The sequence below is a fragment of the Ictalurus furcatus genome, chromosome 4 (assembly GCF_023375685.1).
Source record: "Ictalurus furcatus strain D&B chromosome 4, Billie_1.0, whole genome shotgun sequence".
Classification (NCBI taxonomy): Eukaryota; Metazoa; Chordata; class Actinopteri; order Siluriformes; family Ictaluridae; genus Ictalurus; species Ictalurus furcatus.
The window spans coordinates 15,104,975-15,126,298 of NC_071258.1; the positions used below are offsets into that span (position 1 = coordinate 15,104,975).

At 39.4% G+C, this 21,324-nt stretch overlaps 2 protein-coding genes across 6 annotated transcripts in view; one reads left to right on the plus strand and one right to left on the minus strand.

The window, feature by feature from the left end:
- Positions 1-259: 259 nt before the first annotated feature.
- tsnaxip1 (translin-associated factor X interacting protein 1) lies at positions 260-12,471 on the minus strand. 2 transcript variants are annotated; one of them, XM_053623160.1, is made up of 16 exons: positions 12,303-12,471; positions 11,446-11,503; positions 10,608-10,723; positions 9,514-9,640; positions 9,319-9,412; positions 9,033-9,229; positions 6,846-6,978; positions 6,567-6,724; positions 5,865-6,006; positions 5,111-5,238; positions 4,875-5,003; positions 4,615-4,773; positions 4,375-4,484; positions 3,448-3,571; positions 3,193-3,299; positions 260-3,081 (listed from the first exon to the last, which is right to left on the minus strand). In XM_053623160.1, the coding sequence occupies exons 1-16, from the start codon at positions 12,350-12,352 to the stop codon at positions 2,877-2,879; spliced, it is 2,037 nt and encodes a 678-aa protein (XP_053479135.1). In that variant the 5' UTR covers positions 12,353-12,471; the 3' UTR covers positions 260-2,876. The 2 variants fall into 2 exon arrangements, with proteins under 2 accessions (XP_053479135.1, XP_053479134.1); XM_053623159.1 differs by having other exon boundaries at positions 11,446-11,506.
- An 878-nt stretch (positions 12,472-13,349) lies between these two features.
- Positions 13,350-21,324, plus strand: part of ranbp10 (RAN binding protein 10) — a 63,025-nt gene continuing 55,050 nt past the window's right edge. For 2 of the 4 annotated variants that reach the window (XM_053623161.1, XM_053623162.1), the window contains exon 1: positions 13,359-13,704. In XM_053623161.1, the coding sequence (XP_053479136.1) occupies positions 13,371-13,704 (334 nt within the window). In that variant the 5' untranslated portion in view covers positions 13,359-13,370. Of the gene's footprint in view, positions 13,705-21,324 lie in introns of all 4 variants that reach the window. The other 2 variants (XM_053623164.1, XM_053623163.1) reach the window with 2 other exon arrangements.

Consider the following 21,324-nt stretch of genomic DNA (forward strand, 5'->3'; position numbering starts at 1 on the left):
TAAACCAAATGGCAAAATCATCACAATAGGTTTCAAAGGAGTCCAGTGTAAGTGCATTGGCATATATATGATCTATGGCACATGCCAATACATGACTATGGCATGAGGCTAGTCTCCAGAGTAGATTTGATGTAGGCAGTGTGATATCTGGCAGAATTATACCAAACATATCAAGATGAAGAAACGTTATAACAGCAATGTCAGGAAGAAAGAGAGATGAGGTGAATGTTACACCGGAGAGGATTCAGAGGATGTGCAAAAAGTTGGGAGGCAGTTATGGTTGAAAACAGCATACAAATTATTTCTCATTCCAAAAAGTAAATGCAACCTTTTGAGGTGATTTCATGTTTGTTTTTTTTTCACAGTGATGTACAGGGGTGCTTGAAAGTTTGTGAACCCTTAAGAATTTTCTATATTTCTGCATAAATATGACCTAAAACATCATCAGATTTTCTAAAAGTAGATCAAGAGAACCCAGTTACACAAATGAGACAAAAATATTATACTTGGTCATTTATTTATTGAAGAAAATGGTGCAATATTACATATCTGTGAGTAGCAAAAGTATGCGATCCATCTGGTGTGACCTGCTTGTGCAGCAATAACTGCAACTAAACATTTCCAATGAGCATTTAACAGTCCTGCACATCGGCTTGGGGGAATTTTAGCCCATTCCATAGTACAGAACAGCTTCCACTCTGGGATGTTGGTGGGTTTCCTCACATGAACTGCTTGCTTCAGGTCTTTCCACAACATTTCTATTGGATTACGTTCAGGACTTTGACTTGGCCATTCCAAAACATTAACTTTATTATTCTTTAACCATTCTTTGGTAGAACGATTTGTGTGCTTAGGGTCATTGTCTTGATGCATGACCCACTTTCTCTAGAGATTCAGATCACAGACAGATGTTCTGATATTTTCCTTCAGAATTCGCTGGTATAATTCAGAATTCATTGTTCCATCACTGATGGAAAGCCGTCCTAGCCCAGATGCATCAAAACAGGCTCAAACTATGGTACTACTTTCACCATGTTTCACAAATGGAATGAGGTTGTTATGCTGGAATGCAGAGTTTTCCTTTCTCCAAACATAACGCTCCTCATTTAAACCAAAAACTCTATTTTGGTCTCATCCATCCACAAAACATCTTTCTGTTAGCCTGCTGGCTTGTCCACATGATCATTAGCAAATTACAGATGGGCAGCAATGTTGTTCAGTGTTCATGAAATAAATCTCTGAAGGGGTCAGTGAAATTCATTTTTATAATTAAAAGGGTCCCTTGTTAAAAAAAAAAGATTGAGAACTCATGATATAGATCATGTATATGAGCAATGTTTTAGAAAGAATTTCTACATACACTTCACTGAAAAATATACAGTAAATACTTTACATACTGTATGCTAGATCTATGAGCATTGTTATTCCTTACCATTTAAGAACACTCCGCTACACTGAACAAAACTGTCCGGTAATGTAAAAAGTAAACAATTTAATAATGAACATGCTTTTCATATTCATGACATGTTTATCACTTATCATGTTCCGTGGTACACAAGTATTACAGGTATTTTCAATAGTGTCTTATTCAGTAGTGTCTTTCTAACTAGTTGGTCCCAGTCTCATGTTTGTAATTTCTTTATCAGTCCAATGATAATGGCAACTGTGTAATAAAATTTATAAGCCAAGATAAAGTTTAAATAAATAAAATTTAACAGGCTACTAGTCATCACTAGTACATTTAAAACATTTTGGCAAACACTGTTATCCAGAACAACTTAGATTTATCTCATTTGTACATCTGAGAGCTTTGCTTAGGAGCCCAACAGTGGCAGTGCTGGGGTTTGAACTCACAACCTTCTGATCAGTAGCCCAACATCTTAACCACCGAGCTACCACTGCATGAAAATCCTTGAATATATGTGCTGAAAGAATAGCAATACAATAGCAAGAATACAATAGCACAATTAGCACTAGCTCATATTAGATACACCCATTTTAATGTGATTACAATAGGCTATGCATGTCAGTGATTACTGATCTCCAGTTTTTAAACCTCAAGTTCTACACTACTACATGAGCTACTGAACATGAAGAAATAATATTGTATCTCCTCACGATTTCTGTTTACTCACACCTGACATCTTTAGAAACTGATCAATGTCTTCAAACTGGAATAGGTTTGGAAAAATAGTAAGACCCAGTTGTCCTCATACGAGGATTTTACAAGCATATATGTACACAAGTTTTTAGGAGAAAATGTGACGTTTTCATATGAGGACAGGTAGGAGGTGTTAGGAAGATACAAAACACTTCCTCAGTAAGCCATTGATTTGTGTTACCAGTTACCAATCTACTAAGATTTCTTTAAAGATGCAATAGTCAGTTTTTTTATTCCTTACTTGTAAAAAATAACCTGGAATATATGTAGAACATGCTAATAATAATAATAAAAACAATGGATTAAGCTGTGGCCTTAACAAAAGTGTATTAAGTCGCTGAGAAAATCCATTTGGAAAACTGACTTCCTGTCCAGAATGCTTGTTTGTGTTTGGCTGCGCCACCTGTCAGTCATTTATAGACGCTCTATAGGTCACCGTAGATCATGGGGCGGGGCTTCATGAACATGGGCAGGAATCATTCAAATAATAGCTGTCAAAGTCTCATTATAACTCAAAATAAACTGTTGGAGACCTACTCTTGGGGAAGAAAAAAAAAGATTAATCTTACCTAATACACCTTTCAATAAAATGTTGAAGAGTAGATATTGAATGTGTTCTTTTTATTAGACTGAACAATTATTTTATCCAATATATTTCCTTAATTATGTTTCAATATAAGATTCCATTTACACATGTGAAATGTGTGTACATGAATTATTCGGACTGAGGCATGGGTCCTGCCCTGCTTACATTAGCTTCAGAGAGGCGCTGTAGTGCAACCTCAATGTCCAAAAGTGCTGTGTGCTCGTGCAGCTCTTTAGTTTGAAAGGCTCTACTCAAATAACAGTCCAGAGTCTCAGAGTCCAGTGTGGGATCAATTGTCTTGAAAACAGCTCTTAAATCTTCCACTCCCACTTCCCTGCAAGAATAATATTTAAGTACTAAGCTTAAATGCTTAAATGCATTCTTCACTTAAATAATTAAAGTAATAACATGAATTAACATTACAAAGAGCATCATGGAGTCTCACCCATTGCCTCCTAGTTGTTCCCTCAGCTGGCTGATGTACTGGCATCTCTCAGCCATAGCCTGCTTTTTTACCAGACCCAGGAATTCACTCTGCTTTCCATCTGTGTCCTGAAGTCAAATAAATATTAGGCGGTCTCATTTTATGATGGTCAGAATAAATCATGCAGCATGTCATGAGACACGAGAGCCATGTGAAGGGTGAGTAAGCGCGGAACCTTTTTATTTTTCTATACATACATTTAGTTTTAGAGCTCACCTCTGTGTACAGCCTCTGATAGGCAATGCTTCCTCCACTGGTCTGCAGTTCAGACTGAGCTGCCAGCACCAGTTCCTCTATATCCTGATCTCCTTTCAGGGGAAAAGCTGTCTTTAGAGCCTCACTGAAAGCCAGCATTAAAGATACACCTGTTCATTTATTATGTAAGGAATAAACTACGATGAGGTGTACTGTTATAGGAAAAAGATCAGTGACAGGGTTACCACCGCAAAGGGACAAAAAGTGTTACATAGCAAGTACACCACAGCAATTTGCCAATTATTAAGTTTTTTATTTTAAAAAAAGGTATACTTTTTATCACTTTATAGTTACATTCAATGTTTTGGAACACCCGTGAAATGTTTCCGTGAACGTTTTCTTAGAACATCTTTAAGCAGCCTCTCTCATTTGTCTCTCTAGAAATGAATAATAACTGAGAAACCACAATGCACAAAAACTATGAACAAGTTTACTTCAAAATGCTGACACTAGTCCTTCCCTCTGAGGGTTTTACAGTGGAGGAAATCACAACCCACCATTATCAGAAGTTATATTTATTATTGACTTCTTATAGATACTGGTATATTTGAATGGCCACTTGAACTTGGGCTTCATCGAAAACTCTGTAATTCAAAAACAAGTATGCCTTGGACCTACTGTATTCAGTTGGTGTAAAGTTCAGAAACAAAAAGCTCTCTGGCTCTAATAAATAGCCAAAATATTATTGTGCAACATTTAAACAATGAACTGAATATTTGTATTTTTGAATTATGTTCATAAAACTGTCGTGATGTGGCCAATAAATGTAATTTATTTTACAGTTAAAAGGGTCCCTGGCTACAAAAGGTTTGAGAACCACTGTTATAGATGAACTCACAAAGCAAAGCAAAGCAACCAAAACAAGTTTGTTTCTAATGCAGCCCTCACCTGAATTGGGGTGTACTTAGCAATCCAGTCTCAGTGCTGTCACTCTGTATGAGCACCTTGAGCAGATGAGATAGTAGATGGGTCTGGCCATGGTACACACTTTCATCCACCTGCCACATATCAACACTCAATTAAACCTCATGGTCATCGTTCAATTAGTACTACTACCTTGACATTTTCATTTATTGTTCCAATTGTTAACCATCAATTGAAACTGGGAGAACAATTAAAAGCACCAACCTTGCCTTGGAGAATGTCATAGAAGAGACCAATGAAGTCATCTTCTAGGTAACACTTGATGCCATCGAGCAAGCTGTAAGCCCACTCTCCTGCCCTCTCCTCATGCTTTTTTAACAGATACTGGTGCAGAAACTCCTTTAGATCACTGCTTTCATCCATCTGTATTTGGAAAACACATAATCAGCACATACATAGATGCCTCCATTAATTGATCATATATTTTTTTTTATTCCCACAGGCACTGAATTGATGGATGCTACCTTCTCATCTTCAGATGCTTTCTCTCTCCATATGTCCTTTATAACTCTAACAACATCAGTCTTTTTCAATCGGAGGTTCTTCAATTGCCCCTCATAGCGCAGGTAGATGGGAACATCACTGGAAGTACCCTGGGGTGTGGGGGGTTCATGAAGTTGAGTTCAACCAGCAATAAGAAGTAAATACTAAAAAATTAATACAGGATGCAGGTTGTAATTTTATATGATGGGCATCTCACCAGTCCAGTAAAGAAGTTTTTCTGCTCCAAGCCCATGCTGTTCAACTCCTTCAGCAAGATCTCCAGTCTTTTTTGACTGGACTGGCCCTCAAAGAGCTCAGAACAACGATCTCTGCTACCAAGTACATCTTACATGCAACAACATTATCATTTCATTTGTACACTTTGTCCACTGTCCTTTCAGTAGGTACTAATTTTAAAAGTTACTATCACACTCTGTACTATATGGCCAAAAGTATGCTGACACCTTATCATCACACCCATTTGTTGGTCTTCCCCAAACTGTTGTCATAAAGTTGGAAGCACAGAATTATCTAAAATGTCTTTGTATGCTGTATAATTAAGATTTCCTTTCACTGGAACTAAGGGGCCCCAACTGGTTCCAGCATAACAATTCTCCTGTGGACAAAGCTCCATGAAGACATGGTTTGCCAAGGTTGGAGTGGAAGAACTCAAGTGTCCTGCACAGAGTCTGACCTCAATCCCACTGAACACCTTTGGGATGAACTGGAACACCAACTGCACCCCAGGCCTCAGCATCAGTGCCTGACCTCACTAATGGTCTTGTGGTTAAATGGGCAGATCCCCACAGTCACACTCCAACATCTATTGGAACGTCTTCCCAGAAGAGTGGAGATTATTATAACAGCAAAGGGGGACTAAATCTGGACTGGGATGTTCAACAAGCACGTACGGGTGTCCACTTACTTTTGGCAATATAGTCCGTCTATCTATCACGTGAACAGCCCTATACCTGCACACTGGTCCCACTGTGGTCTAGGAGTTGAGGCATTTCTGTGAAGGCTGTCTCTCTGTGTGCTGGTCTGCTGATGTAACTTTAGCAATGTGTCATATTCCATCTTCATTTGGTTGAAGTCACACTGCACGGTCTCCACCTGTAAAACGAAAACCAGGTCTTAAACAAGTCTAGATGATATGATGGTGCGATAAATTTAACAGTTCATAAACATCATTATACATATTTCTAAGTATTGTACGTACTGTCAGTGTCAGTCTACAATCACTCACTTTAACAAGTAAGTGACAGGACATTAATATCTATCTAATCGCATCTTTTTGTATATTTAGATTATTTTCCATCCTTGATAAATACATTTTACACAGTAAAAAAAATATAGACAAAAAAAAAAATGAAAGTTTGACATTTTTTGTTTTCTTAGCAAGACCAAGTATTGTGATACACATAGTGTATGGTGATAATATAATTAAATATAACAATATAATTTTTTTGGAATATTGACCAACCCTGATATCAGATTTTGAATAATCCAGGTGTAAAGTAAATTTGTTTGTAGGGGTGAGATATAAATGTGTAACAGGCAGGCTTTTGTCCATTCATTTAGAGTTAATATATCCAGTATACAAACAATGACAAAATGGTAATGCACTTTGATTCTGATAGAATACGTGACTGATATGAGACGGTGCCTTATACCTTTAGGAGGTTCTCCTGGTACATACGCTCTAGATTGTCCCAGTCCCTACGGGGAACCACATCTCCATATTCTGCATGCAAGTGGTTGAGTTCCATCTGGGTCTTGCTTAGATCCACTCTACAAACATCCAAAGCCAGCTTTAGATTCACAGGATCCTCTAAAAGAGAAAATAAGAGTTAAAATACCCCACTGTGAATCGTGCACTTCTTCCACATTCTATCAAAGTGCCAATATTCTGCCAAAAATATCGAATTCTCAGATGATGCAATGATTGTTACCATCCAGTGAGTAACCAGGCTCCTGTGGGCTGTAGCTCATGCTGCTGATATTGTCAATGAGCAGCCTGCGGGCATCACGTTCATCCCTGTACAGCACATACTGTCTTGCAAGGTCCTCCTCTAGATATGACACCTGTAACAGACCCAAGACAGAAAAGACTATGTTCTAGTGGCAGAGCTGCGCAGTGTCTACATTTCACATTTTGTGATTTAGTTCTAACCGTTGTAGCTTACTGAAAAGTGTAATAAAAGAAGCACCAAATTGGTTAAGCTGCACATAACATAATAATCTATAATCCAACAATCCATTATTTATTTATTTATTTTTACATATTATCACATGACTGCTGTGCCATCAGGTTCAAGCTTTGTTCATGTGCATCCAGACCAGCAGAATTCATTTCACTCAGACACACCTACCATATAGGATGCTGTAGGTGTTACTGACTCTGGCCCAGATTCTGCTAGGCACAAGTTGTTCAAATGTCTAGCCTGTCTATCAGTGGGAAATCACCACCAGAGTACAACTGCTGAGTATATACACCACAACAATGACCATTTTTATTTATTAATGAACAATGCACCACACTTTTGAACCATTTATCGTTCAGTTATATTTTGTAGAACGTCTATAAGACAAGTTACTTCCAGCTTTCGCTTATGTTTATGTCGTAAAATAGCTTCTGTTTATAAAAAACAGTTGTCCTCATCAGCCTCTGTTTTATGGTTAATAAGACAACTTGTCATGTTACAGAGAAACTGGAAAGACTCTCCTTTAGCAGAAAACTTTTACAAAGCACTGACACCCAAGATTCTTCCCATGAATGCTAAATAAGAGATCTGCTAACAGAAATCACAGAGAATAGGTTTTCTTTGCTACCAATCACATTTGAGAATTCAACAACTCTGTGTTATAAATATTATTTAGTGCTGAATCATTCTTAGCACAGAAATTATATTGATAGAATAGCTGCATGGTAGTGTGTGTGTGTGTGTGTGTGTGTGTGTGTGTGTGTGTGTGTGTGTGTGTGTGTGCAGCTAGTGTGAAATCATCTCCCCAATGTCACTGCTGGGTTGAGAAACAGTCCACCAACCAAATAATATCTAGCCAATGGGTGGGATACAGGGTAAGCCTGGGGGATATAGGCAAATTCAACAAGCAAAGTCAACTAAAATTTCTCTTCATTAAACTGCATTTAAACATCTTTGCTGATTATTTGGGGGGTGCACAGTGGCTTAGTGGTTAGCATGTTTGCATCGCACCTCCAGGGTTGGTGGTTCAAATTCCGCCTCCACCCTGTGTGTGTGGAGCTTACATGTTCTCCTTGTGCTTTGGGGGTTTCCTCTGAGTACTCCGGTTTCCTCCCCCAGTCCAAACACATGTGTTTAAGGCTGACTGGCATTTCCAAATTGTCTGTAGTGTGTGAATGGGTGTATGAATATGTGTGTGTGATTGTGTCCTGCAGTGGGTTGGCACCCCATCCAGGTTGTCTCCAGCATTGTGCCCTGAGACCCCTGGGATAGGTTCCATGGATTATCGTGTGGTGTGGAGTGTATAAAGTCCAATCTTAACCTCTCCATATTCATAATGAACTTTCTTTTACTCATAATGAAATTTCCTTTACTTTCACACTATCCGTTGTTACCCAGATGAGGATGGGTTCCCTTCTGAGTCTGGTTCCTCTCAAGGTTTCTTCCTCATGTCATCTTAGGGACTTTTTCCTTGCTCAATAGAGATAAATTCACACACTTAAAATCTGTATCCTGTGTTTATATATTTCTGTAAAGCTGCTTTGAGACAGTGACCATTGTTAAAAGTGCTATACAAATAAAATTGAATTGAATTCTCACAGTACAGTTTTGTCTGCCTCAACTTAAAACTGTAAATATGAAACATGTTCAATATTTATGTTTCAGTGTCCTTTCGTGGGTTGATCTAAAAAAACACAATTAATGTCATGTCTGAGAGACTAATAACCAATGACAGCCAAACTGTACTGCCATCTCCCATATTGGTTTTGATCCAAAGTTGATTTTGTTCAAGAGAATTTATATGAGATCCCTGGTTCCAAGAGTCAGATCATTGGTTCTGATTCTGCTTCATGGGCATTATCTGAAAGTGTGTGGTGTTTTGTTTCGTGCCAGTCTGGTAGGGGGTTGAAGCCAAAAATGTGTCAAATGTACAACCTGGGTCTGCAAAGTGCTCTGTTGCTCCTTCATGCTCTCAATGACTTGCTGCAGATGTTGGCGCTCCTGTTTCAAAGCTGTGATCTCAGCTCTCTCTTGCTCCCTCAGGCCCAGAATCCTCTCCTCACACTGTTCAGACAGCAGCACCATCTGGGCACGGAGAGGCTCCAGCTCTTGGATCTGCTGTTGCAGATACACTGCAATAGCATTTTAGTCATTGTAGGAACTTCTACTTAGTCACAACAACTGCAAGCAACAACTCGGTTTTGTTCAGAGGTGCGCATACCTAGAGTAATCTCGTATTCATTTTTGATGGCAGACAATAGTGGCTTGTATGTTTTAAATTCTTCAATGAAATAGTCAAAAACTTCTCTGTATGCCTTCAGAGATAGACAAACATAAAACAAGCATTTAGTACCAGACAAACAACACAACTCTGCTACATATGACAGGAAATAGACTCTGTGTATAAAATGTAAACCTGAAGTTTGAGCTGCTGGAGTTTGGGGCTATGCAAGTCTAAAGATGCCAGTTCTCGCCTGAGATAGCACTCCAGTTGTTCCAGGAACCGTGGCTTAGCCACAGTACATCCAAATTCGTCAATGTATCTGAAGCACATGATACTTTATGAGGTAAGAGCCATCAGTGCATTAATGTGAAGGATGGGAAGACTTTCAGTTGTGCCCAAAAGTTTCCATACCCCTTGCAGAATCTGCTAAATCTTAAAACTGCTTACAAAATAAGAGGGATCATAAAATCCCATATTGTTGTTTATTTTGTACTGTCCTGAATAAGTTATTTCACATAGCAGAGGCTAAGACAAGGCTTGGACATATAGTCCAAGACAAGATAATAGCTGAATTTATAAAAATTACCCCGTTCAAAAGTTTACATATGCTTGATTCTTAATACTGTGTGTCGTTACCTGGATGATCCACGACTGTTTTTTTGTTTTGTGATAGTTGTTCATGAGTCCCTTGTTTGTCCTGAGCAGTTAAACTGCCCACTGTTCTTCAGAAAAATCCTCCAACTCCTGCACATTCTTTACTTTTCCAGCATATTCTGCATGTTTGACCCCTTTCCAACAGCAGCTATATGATGTTGAGATCCATCGTTTCACACTGAGGACAACTGAGGGACTCGTACACAACTATTACACAAGGTGCAAACATTCAGCGTTGCTCAAGAAGGCAACACAATACGTTAAGAGCCAGGGGGATGTAAACTTTTGAACAGGATGATCTGTGTAAATTGTTATTATTTTGTTTAAAGATTTTTTTTTTATTTAGTACCACCCTTCAGATGCTAAATAAGATAGTTACATGTCTCCCAGAAGACAAAATACTAACAATTTACACCGAGGGGTAACAAAAGGGGTATACAAACTTTTTGGCACAACTGTACCATCTACTTTAAAAAGGTCTAGAAAAGTCAGCTGATACAGTAAACCAGTTTATGAATTACACATTATTTTTTCCTCTTTAGATTTCTCTTTATTTGCTTAATGCTTATTTAACAGTGATTAAATATTTTAAAAAAGTATTCTATAGCTTGAAAAGTAGAATATGGATATACCCGTGGTTTCTGTTTGCTCCAGAGGACGTGTGTTTTTGACTGTGTTGCTGGACAACCTGAGAGCTGACATGGGCAGGCCAGGTGGAAAGATAGCCAGAGCTACATCCATCTGTAATCTGGAAGAAATTAAATCAAGATTAAAGTTAAGGGGTGGGTTGCATCAATAAGGATTAAGCTTAAATCTAGATTAAATCAAGGTTTATCTAATAATTCTTTTGCACCAAACTTTAAACCTTGTTTAAAATAAGCAGGCTTACATTTAAACCATCATGTTAATCCTGGATTTAATTTCACAATAAACCTGGATTAACTATAATCTTGTTGCTCCATCACTTTAAACTCAGATTATTTATTTATTATAATTGATTTTTTAAATTTTCTCAGCCTGTATCAGTTATGCGAATAAGCGGTTAATAATATCGGTTGAATTTTTTTTTTTCATTCAAAGTTTCAAGTTCACAGTCCCTTTGTAGTCCCTCTAGAGGAAGTGAAAGTTACATTGTTGCTGTTTAGTTACACTGGAGAATTCATATATTTCCACGTTTATGAAATCCACATGCACTGCTGCAATGTTGTCAATGGCAAATCCATTATGATGGAGAAAATGAATCGTAAATGGAGGTTTTAATCGCAGGTTAGAATTCTAATCCCCGATTTGTTAATCTGTGTTTAAAATTAAGTGGTGCAACACAACTCGATTTAAAATAAAGCCCAGATCAACAAATCCTAGATTAGCTCTAAACTGTGTTTAATTTAATCCTTATTGGTGCAACCCACCCAAGGTCTGTGAAACAGAACGGGCATGTTAAGGTACATACTAAGTTAAGAAGCAACTTACTTTCAGTATTTTTGGCACAGACCTCGCTTGCCCTTGGGTCCCCTTGCTTGATGAAAGCCTGCTACGAATACAGATACCATAGAAAGAACCGTATGATATTTATTATTTTAAGTGACACAGCACAATACAGCTTGTTAAAATAGTTAGAAACTGAGTAATTTGTTCCTGGTAGGATCTTTTGAACATAAACCCATTGCAGTGAATTGTGTTTTATTAATAAGAACAATGAATATTTTCTGCTGTGATTTACATGGCTACTATTAACGGGAAAGAGTCGATTCTATTTCCAGTGAGTCAAATCCTTTGACTCAGCTTACCAATAAGAGTCGATTCTTTCGGCTCCCAATCGACTCACTGCCATTCTTTTCTATACCAGACAAAGTTTGCAAGCTTTGCCTAAATATGGCTGAACTTATTCCATGAAATATGACTTGCAATTAATAAAATAGCATTACTTTGCATTGACTTATTAGATCTATTTAAATAATTGAAAAATCAGTAGGGCAATGCAAATGCGCATTGACAAATATAGTAAACATCCCTGCATTAATGTTGCTGTGTCTGTAGAAAGTAGCTTTCCTTAAATTACACTGTCTATATTACATTAACTTACATTGCCTATTAAAAAAAAACAAGCAAGCAAGCAAACAAGGGCTCATATATTCAAGTCGACTCTCAAGGTTCACCTAAAAGAGCCAGCTCAAAGAGTCGACTCATTTGCGAATCTCTGACTACAGAATAGTAGAACTCCCTCGCAGGACGCCGTTACTGGCTATTCCATTAATTTACTAGCTAACAAGCTTTCAGCATTTGTTTACAGTTGCTAAGCTGCCTTTTTCTAAAATATTTATCCTTGCCTTTCAAACGTTGACAGTGGTGGCAAATGGATGTCCTTCTTTACAGACATGTGTAGATTTTTAAATACATATATTATAAGAATTCTCTCCTTTCCCTTTAAATTATATATATATATATTTTTGCGTAGCTTATGTTGCGACTTCAGCAACAACGTTGCGACACTGTTGTTGTTTATGAGCGGTTGCCATAGTATTGAAGGACCCCAAAGAGCCCACGAATGGAAAGGAGGCCATTTCCTGCCAAAATAAAAATGTGTTTACTGTTCATTAGAATGATTAGATATGCAATAGTTTATGGCTTTTCCAGCGATCATAATTGCGTAAAATAAAAGATTATTTTTCTTTCCCGTTATATCAGCTATCAGTATTCCTGCTTTATCTTCCATTTCATTAAGGCACTATTTAGGCGCCTAAAATATTTTCACACATGATCCCTGAACTTGTTTTTCTGAGCTTGTTTTCCACCCTTCATAAAGTGTGTAACATACAGAAAAATAAGAGCAGCTACTTTAATAATGACATATTACACAGCTTAGTTATGAATACTGATATACTGAACATCGTGAAAACAAACAAGTGTTTGTTATTTTGACATCACAAAATTGAAATATCATGGGCAATATAACCTCTCCAAAGAAGTTGGAGATGTATCACTGTAAAAAATAAATAAATAAACAAGGGTTTCACGATGCGCTAATCTGTATTAATGTTTGTGGGTCATTGGAAAACCATAAGGATTAGAATGATCTGTTACATAAAGCATACCTAGAGAAAGAAGTTGCATTTAAACTGTGTCTAAATAGAGGAATATTGATTCTGAATGCACACCAATAATACAATTCGATGTCTGCGCGTGTATTTGATAAAAGTGAGTCGCGAACACCATGAATGTGCACTTATTAATTTCTAAAACTACATGTACTGAGCTGTACTTCTGTCTCTCTCCCCTCAGAAAGCTTCGTGTACAATAATTTCTGGGTATTGTAGTTGTATCGGGCCTTGCTTATCAGTTGTGAATATTGCGCAGGACAATACCTTCAACTACACTACCCACAATGCACTGCGCGCATGACTGTAGAGCGGTGGTTATCCGGGGATATCGCTGCTGCTAGTTCTCCTCAGTCTATCGTTCTCTCTTTTGGAAGATTGACACAACTAGGTAGGGAAAAGCAAAGAAAGGAAAACAAAACACAGGCCAAAAAAATGGCAGAGCTCGGAGCAGGCAGCCTGTTACAGGGGGATCCTGCTTTAAATGACCAAGAGCAGGAGCTAAACGAGCGTTTGAAGCGGCTCTATCCGGCCGTGAACGAGGAAGAGACCCCCTTACCCCGGTCATGGAGCCCCAAGGATAAATACAGCTACATCGGGCTGTCGCAGAACAATCTGCGGGTACATTATAAAGGTACACAGGCGGGACACTCTCTTTAACGCGGGTTTAACTGTCATGGTTTGGGCCTTGACGTTCTCCAAGGAAACGGGCGCCGTGTTTTTAGTTGAATGTGATTGTGTGTAGAGTCTGAAACCTCCCTGGTCTGCTCTGAGCTGATTTTCCGTCTCTCTGCTTTGTTTCAGCAGAGGAAAAGACAAATTGCCCAAATGGTTGACATGTACAACTAAACCAGCTCAGAGTCCGGCTAGCCATAGAAGCTAGCTAGCTAGCTAACGCAGAAAAACCCCCCAAAACAAACAACAACATGGTTAGAGAGAGAGAGAGAGCGCTGTCTTGTTTTGCAGTATAACGCATTACAACGCTGACTTTGCTAACTTGTTCTCCCAGGAGCATTTTAAACCACGCCAAGCCATGTTTTCCTTACACCAGTCTTCTCCCTCATTTTTACACTAAATTATTCACAGTGTTACCAAGCCCTGTATTGCCCATGGGAATCCAGGTAACATTAACCGGGTAGATACCGCTGAAGCGTTTCCAAACCGCTGATTTATACCTGTGTGTGTGTGTTTTTGATGAGCACCGGAGTGAGCAGGGTGTACAGGACTCTTGTCAGGGAGCTGTCACCAGGCCTGCTGTCGCAAAACCCAAACGATAAGAAACCTGGCTATTTTCTGTGGGATTTAGCGAGAGAGACAGTAGCTAGTTATATTTAGTTACACATCATACTGGAGTGTGTGTGTGTGAACTCAGCCAGGAGGATTAAACATCCGATGAACTCTGTTGTGGAGATTACTGGAACATTTCAAGTGTTTTCAATCCGTGAGCCCTGGCCTTCAGGCCTCTCTCTCTCTCTCTCTCTCTCTCTCCCCCTCTCTGGTTCTCTCTCTCTGTCTCTCTCTCTTTCTGTGTCTGTCTGTCTCTCTCTTTCTGACTCTCTCTTTTACTCTCTCTGTCTCTCTCTCTCTGTCTGTCTCTCTCTCTGTCTGTCTGTTTGTCTCTCTCTCGTTCCCTTGTGTTTACTCGTTGCAGATGTAGTGTGTTGAATGATCACACCTTGTTGAAGTGCCTCTTTTGTTTTTTTATTTTTATTTTATAGCCAACAGTTATAAAATAACTGTTTTTACAACAGTGAACAGTGAATCTGATTTGTTCAGTCTGTCACAATACCGAGCGCATAAAGCTGTGCTGCGTTACCTATTAATGAACCTGTTAGAAAGGGTCAGGGCGCATCGACCCGCTGAAAAATTCCACCGTCGCTCTGAAACCGGTTACGTTCATCCGTCAGACATGGCAAGCAGCGCTACATGATGTCACGCTGATCGCAGTGATGTCACACTGGTCGCAGTGATGTCACGCCGCGACTGCGATGCCTTAACAGCTTTCAGTTTGCGTAGTCTCTTGTTTCCTTTGTACAGATTCCATAAATAGCAACAGCTGCTTTGTTTACTAAATCATACTTCATTTTGTTTGTTTGTTTGCTTAAATAAATGAGATGAAATCAAAGTTTTGTGGCTTTTAGTAGGAATATGTTAGCCTTAAGGTTATCTGTAAGCTAGTGTGCTCCAAAACAATGACACAATTCGCGTTTAGAAGAGATGTGCATTCAAAATTCAGTCTCTCTCTACCACCAATACGGATCAACTATTCTGATGACATCATTCTACACGTCAGATTTTCTGTCCAATCAAATGCTCTGTAGAATCCGTAGTGTTAATAGGTGCGTTCGACTTCATGCGGCGTGGCGCCGACTAATCGGCGGCCAACTTAAATTTTTTGTCCAACTTGAGACAGCGCCGACGCTGCATCACTGCGACGTATAGCGTGAAGGTACCGTGATAAGCATACGGGAGACCCGGCTCCCTCCTCCAGAGCGGCTGCACGGCGACACAGCTGTTTCACGATTGGCCAGACTCGCCCATGATGACGATGACGCGCTTTTCATGTTTATTCTGACACCTTCGGTTCCGCTAAGGCTTGCAAATCTGTATTTTTATAACCGTAAAAACCCTTTTCATGTAATAATCTTAATGTTTATATTGCGTCATGTTTATAAAAAAAAAAAAAACTGATCAAACTTAACCTTTAATTCCATGAAAAGTGTTTCTGGTTGCTACATGTGAAATTCAGATGTCTGTTTATTGGAGAAACATTACATCTAATCCACTTCGTTGAACACACAAGCGAACACGGCACGGGCGTCACTACGGGAAGCGGGAAGTGTCCGACTCGACGGCTCCGTTTTCAACTCCTCCCCCGACCGCAAGCAGAAACTCTCGGCAATCGGGTACGTCCAGCCGCAACCGAAGTCAAACACACCTGTAGATTCCCTGGCTGTGAGGTGAGCTAAATGCTATCGACTATTAAAGGGGGAGGAGCCGCTCGTTATGTCCAGCCCTGACTTCCAGTTGAAATTAAATTTTCACAGCGACTTTACTAATGATTTAGTCACATCATCTCAGAACTGTGTTCCTTTAGTGTTATGATCAATACGATAGTATATCTAGACATAAATACAGAAAAAATATTTTGCCCTTATTTTCACTTAAAACTTTTTCACTTCAGTTCTGGGAAAATTATTATTATTATTATTATTATTATTATTATTTTGGATGACTCATACCTGTACTAGTTCTGTGTGTGTTTACCCATGGGCAGTTTTGGTTTATTGTTATATCGTTTATTCGTTTCGAACAGGGTGGAACTTGCACAAGTTCCTCAGAGTGTTTTACCAACCTGTGGCTAAGGAGTAAGTAATATTGTAACAAGTAGCATAATAATATGTTCACACATCATTGTTCATCAAAGGGCAACAAAGTCATCATTATGATTTCTCCATAGACGATAGGGCCAAAAGTAAGTGGACACCTGACCATCATACCTGTACGTGCTTGTTGAACATCCTATTATAGATTTAGTCCCCGCTTTGCTGTTATAATACCCTCCACTCTTCTGGGAAGACTTTCCACTAGATTTTGGAGCGTGGCTCTGGGGATTTGTGCTTGTTCAACCAGAAGAGTATTAGTAAGGTTAGGCAGTGATGTTGGGTGAGGAGGTCTGTAGAGGCATGTAATCAGCATTCCAGTTCATCACAAAGGTGTCAGGGTCAGGGCTCTGTGCAGGACACTCGAGTTCTTGCACTCCATTTTGGCAAACCATGCCAGTGTCATGCTGAAATGTGCTCGGGCCACTTGGTTCCAGTGAAGGGAAATCTTTAAAGCTGCAGTCTACAAAACTTTCTTGTGCTCAAACTTTGTGCCAACAGTTTGTGGAAGGTTCACATATATACTATCTCACAAAAGTGAGTACACCCGTCACATTTTTGTAAATATTTGATTATATCTTTTCATGTGACAACACTGAAGAAATGACACTTTGCTACAATGTAAAGTAGTGAGTGTACAGCTTGTGTAACAGTGTAAATTTGCTGTCCCCTCAAAATAACTCAACACACAGCCATTAATGTCTAAACCGCTCGCAACAATGTGAGTACACCCCTAAGTGAAAATGTCCAAATTGGGCCCAATTAGCCATTTTCCCTCCCTGGTGTCATGTGACTTGTTAGTGTTACAAGGTCTCAGGTGTGAATGGGGAGCAGGTGTGTTAAATTTGGTGTCATTGCTCTCACACTCCCTCATACTGGTCACTGGAAGTTCAACATGGCACCTCATGGCAAAGAACTCTCTGAGGATCTGAAAAAAAGAATTGTTGCTCTACATAAAGATGGCCTAGGCTATAAGAAGATTGGCAAGACCCTGACACTGAGCTGCAGCACAGTGGCCAAGACCATACAGCAGTTTAACAGGACAGGTTCCACTCAGAACAGGCCTCGCCATGGTCGACCAAAGAAGTTGAGTGCACGTGCTCAGCGTCATATCCAGAGGTTGTGTTTGGGAAATAGACGTATGAGTGCTGCCAGCAATGCTGCAGAGGTTGAAGGGGTGGGGGGTCAGCCTGTCAGTGCTCAGACCATACGCCGCACACTGCATCAAATTGGTCTGCATGGCTGTCGTCCCAGAAGGAAGCCTCTTCTAAAGATGATGCACAAGAAAGCCCACAAACAGTTTGCTGAAGACAAGCAGACTAAGGACATGGATTACACTGGAACCATGTCCTGTGGTCTGATGAGACCAAGATAAACTTATTTGGTTCAGATGGTGTCAAGCGTGTGTGGCGGCAACCAGGTGAGGAGTACAAAGACAAGTGTGTCTTGCCTACAGTCAAGCATGGTGGTGGGAGTGTCATGGTCTGGGGCTGTATGAGTGCTGCCGGCACTGGGGCGCTACAGTTCATTGAGGGAACCATGAATGCCAACATGTACTGTGACATACTGAAGCGGAGCATGATCAGTATGCAGTATTCCAGCATGATAACGACCCCAAGCACACCTCCAAGACAACCACTGCCTTGCTAAAGAAGCTGAGGGTGAAGGTGATTGAGATTTTCAGTGGAATGATCATAAAGGTGTTGTTTTTTCTCTCTCTTGTGCATATTAACGTTGTTAATATGGAAAGATTTGATGACTGCAGCCTAGATTGTGAATTAAATTAATTAAATGACCAATTCAGAATATTACCTCTGTGTCTCTCCACTCAAAATGCAGGAGTGTTTCATACTCATCAGTTTAAATTTACAGACTGCACAGTAACGGTGTCATCTGTATGAGCTGTATTATGAAGGAATTTCCTTTTTCATCAGTATAATATCATGAATAGAAGGACATTATTATTATTATTAATATTATTATCATCGCTGCAAGTTAATATCTGATAATGCTGCTTATTTGAGATTTGATTAGTATTGACAGAAGCATGCGCTTCTCAGCTCGGCTCTCTGTCCTAATCTGGATCTGGGCACGTTTAGTCCCAACGCGTTTGCAGCAGCTCTGCTTCGTATAGGATTTAAGCTGCTGCTCCCCCTTGCCCTGGTGATTTCAGTGCTATTTTGGCTAGTGTGCCCCGTTTCCGTTTCTGAATGCTGCGCTGAGGCTGATTTGTTGGAGTCGCTGCTTTGTCAAGATAAGAGCTGTCTCGGCTTTAATTAGGATAGCAGGATGGCGCGACAGTCCACAGTGCTAAGGCTCTCTGTTAGAAATCTCTCAGATTTTGTATTGAGGTTTGTGGAGAGTATTTGAGGTATAGGTCGTGTAACAGCTGAACGTTTACTAGATTCAGTTTATGGTTTTGTGCCCCCATACCAAAACCGAAAGAGCCCTGAAACAAGAAGCAAGAAGACGATCATGCTCAGCATTGTATCAAAATGTCATAGGTTATAGTGGAACAAAGGCTGCTGGGATTACATTTATTATATTTGGCAGATGCCTTTAACTAGAGCAACTTTTATCTTATTCACACATCTGAGCAATTGAGGGTTAAGGGCCTTGCTCAAGGGCCCAACAATGGCAGCTTGACAGTGCTGAGGTTTGAACTCATGACCGTCTAAGCAGTAAACCAACACCTTAACCACTGAGCTACCACTGTGGTATGTCAAACTATAGCATCTACACGAGTGGGATGTCAAACTATAGGGATGTCAAACTATAGGGATGTCAAACTATAGCATCTACACGAGTGGGATGTCAAATTATAGGGATGTCAAACTATAGGGATGTCAAACTATAGCATCTAAACGAATTAAGCACAGTTAATAATGCAGATTTAAATGATGTGGCAACAAAAATTTGTGAACACACACGTGCACACACCTGTAGGAACTGAACTAGCTAAATTTTGGTCTACATGGTGTGTGTGTGTGTGTGTGTGTGTGTGTGAGTGTGATAATTTAATGCTGTATTCAAGAAGTTGCACCTTGTAATTCCCCTCCTACAACTGGCAAAACCCACAGAAAACACCCCCTCAACCCATCAACTTAGGGTGGTCTTCTCCACAACCAGCTCCTTCCCTGTTTCCTTCCCTGAGTGTCTTGGCCATACTAATCACTGTCTTGAGAACCTAATCATCAACATTAGAGTTATCACTAGCGTTAACCGTCTAGCTTGTTGCTAAGCTACTTGCTGTAGGCCACTGTTGTTGCTGTGCTGCAATTTCAGTCCAAAATGAGTGGATGTTTGATTTTCACTACAGTACAGTAGAACAGTACCAATATCCCCTCGGTCCTGTTACTGTACAGTGCAGTTTAAGTAGCTTTATATGAGCTTTATGTGCTCTGATGGATCAAACAAAAGACACGCTTCCATGGAGGTGTCTATTATGTAGAGGTGTATATAATATACAGTGGGGGAAATAAGCATTGAACGCGTCAACATTTTTTTCAGTAAGTATATTTCCAATGAGGTTATTCACATGAAATTATTACCACACTTTGGTATTAACTCAAGAAATCCACACATATTCACAACATAAATGAAGTTATGTGTAATAAAGTGGAATGTCACAGGAAAAAAGTATTGAACACGCTAAGAAAAAGCAATTCTCCAAGGCAAGGAACCAGCTGAAATCCATAAGTAGTTATACCCACTATCTGTGCAAATTAATATTAGCTGGTTTAGTAAATTGATGGTCTATAAAAAGGCTTTTTGTTACCAAGGTGTCACAAGAAACATCTCATGATGGATAAAAGCAAAGAGTTCTCTCAAGACCTTCGCAACCTTATTTCTGCGAAACATACTGATGGAATCGGATACAGACATATTTCAAAACTTCTGAATTTTCCAGTAAGCACCATTGGGGCCATTATCCACAAGTGGAAGCAACATCACTCCGTCATCAACCGGCCACGCACAGACGCTCCTCGCAAGATTTCTGAAATATGATTAGAAGAATCGGTCAAAATCACACCCGAATACTGCGGCCAGTTAATTTCTTCATACGGGAAGTGTCTTGAAGCTGTCACTACAAACAAAGGCGTCCCCACTAAGTTCTAAATAAATTTCAGTTAGCGTGTTCAATACTTTTTTCCTGTGTTATTCCTCTTTATTACACATAACTTCATTTATGGACTTTAATGTTGCAAATTCTTTATATTTCTGGATTTCTTGAGTTAATACTTGGGATGCACCGAAATGAAAATTATTGGCCGAAGCCGAAACCGAATATGATGAAAAACTTGGCCGAATACCGAACACGTTTTTTGCGTTTTTTCCATTTATTTTGCCATTTTTTTCACCATTGCATAAATTAAATAGTCAAAATGTGCTTTTTACTATTTTGTCCTGCTTTTCAAAGGAAAAAATCAATTACAAAAACTACAATTTCAAAATATGTATTTAACACTGAACATTTGTTTTTTCATTCCAGCAGGCATAGGCTACCAACAAGGCACAATGTAACTTTAAATAAATAAATGAGTAAAATAAAAATATTTTGATGTGGTCATCTTTGAGCCCCCCTTGAATAGCCTATGTTAGTCTATAACTGACTGCTGAAAGAATGGAACACTTTGTAGCCTACAACAAAAAAGTGCATTGACGAGTGCTAAAAATGGTTCTATTCGGTTCTATACAGCTGATTATATTGGGGATATATACCACTCGCGTCCCTGTACACCTCGCGGAGTATTATAGTAGATATAGTATAGTTAGATACGTTGTTAATGTTATGTTCCCTTAAATAAATACGTCTTTACCTGCTTCCGTACTCTACTCCCTTACGTCTCGCGACGTGACAGAATACTCCG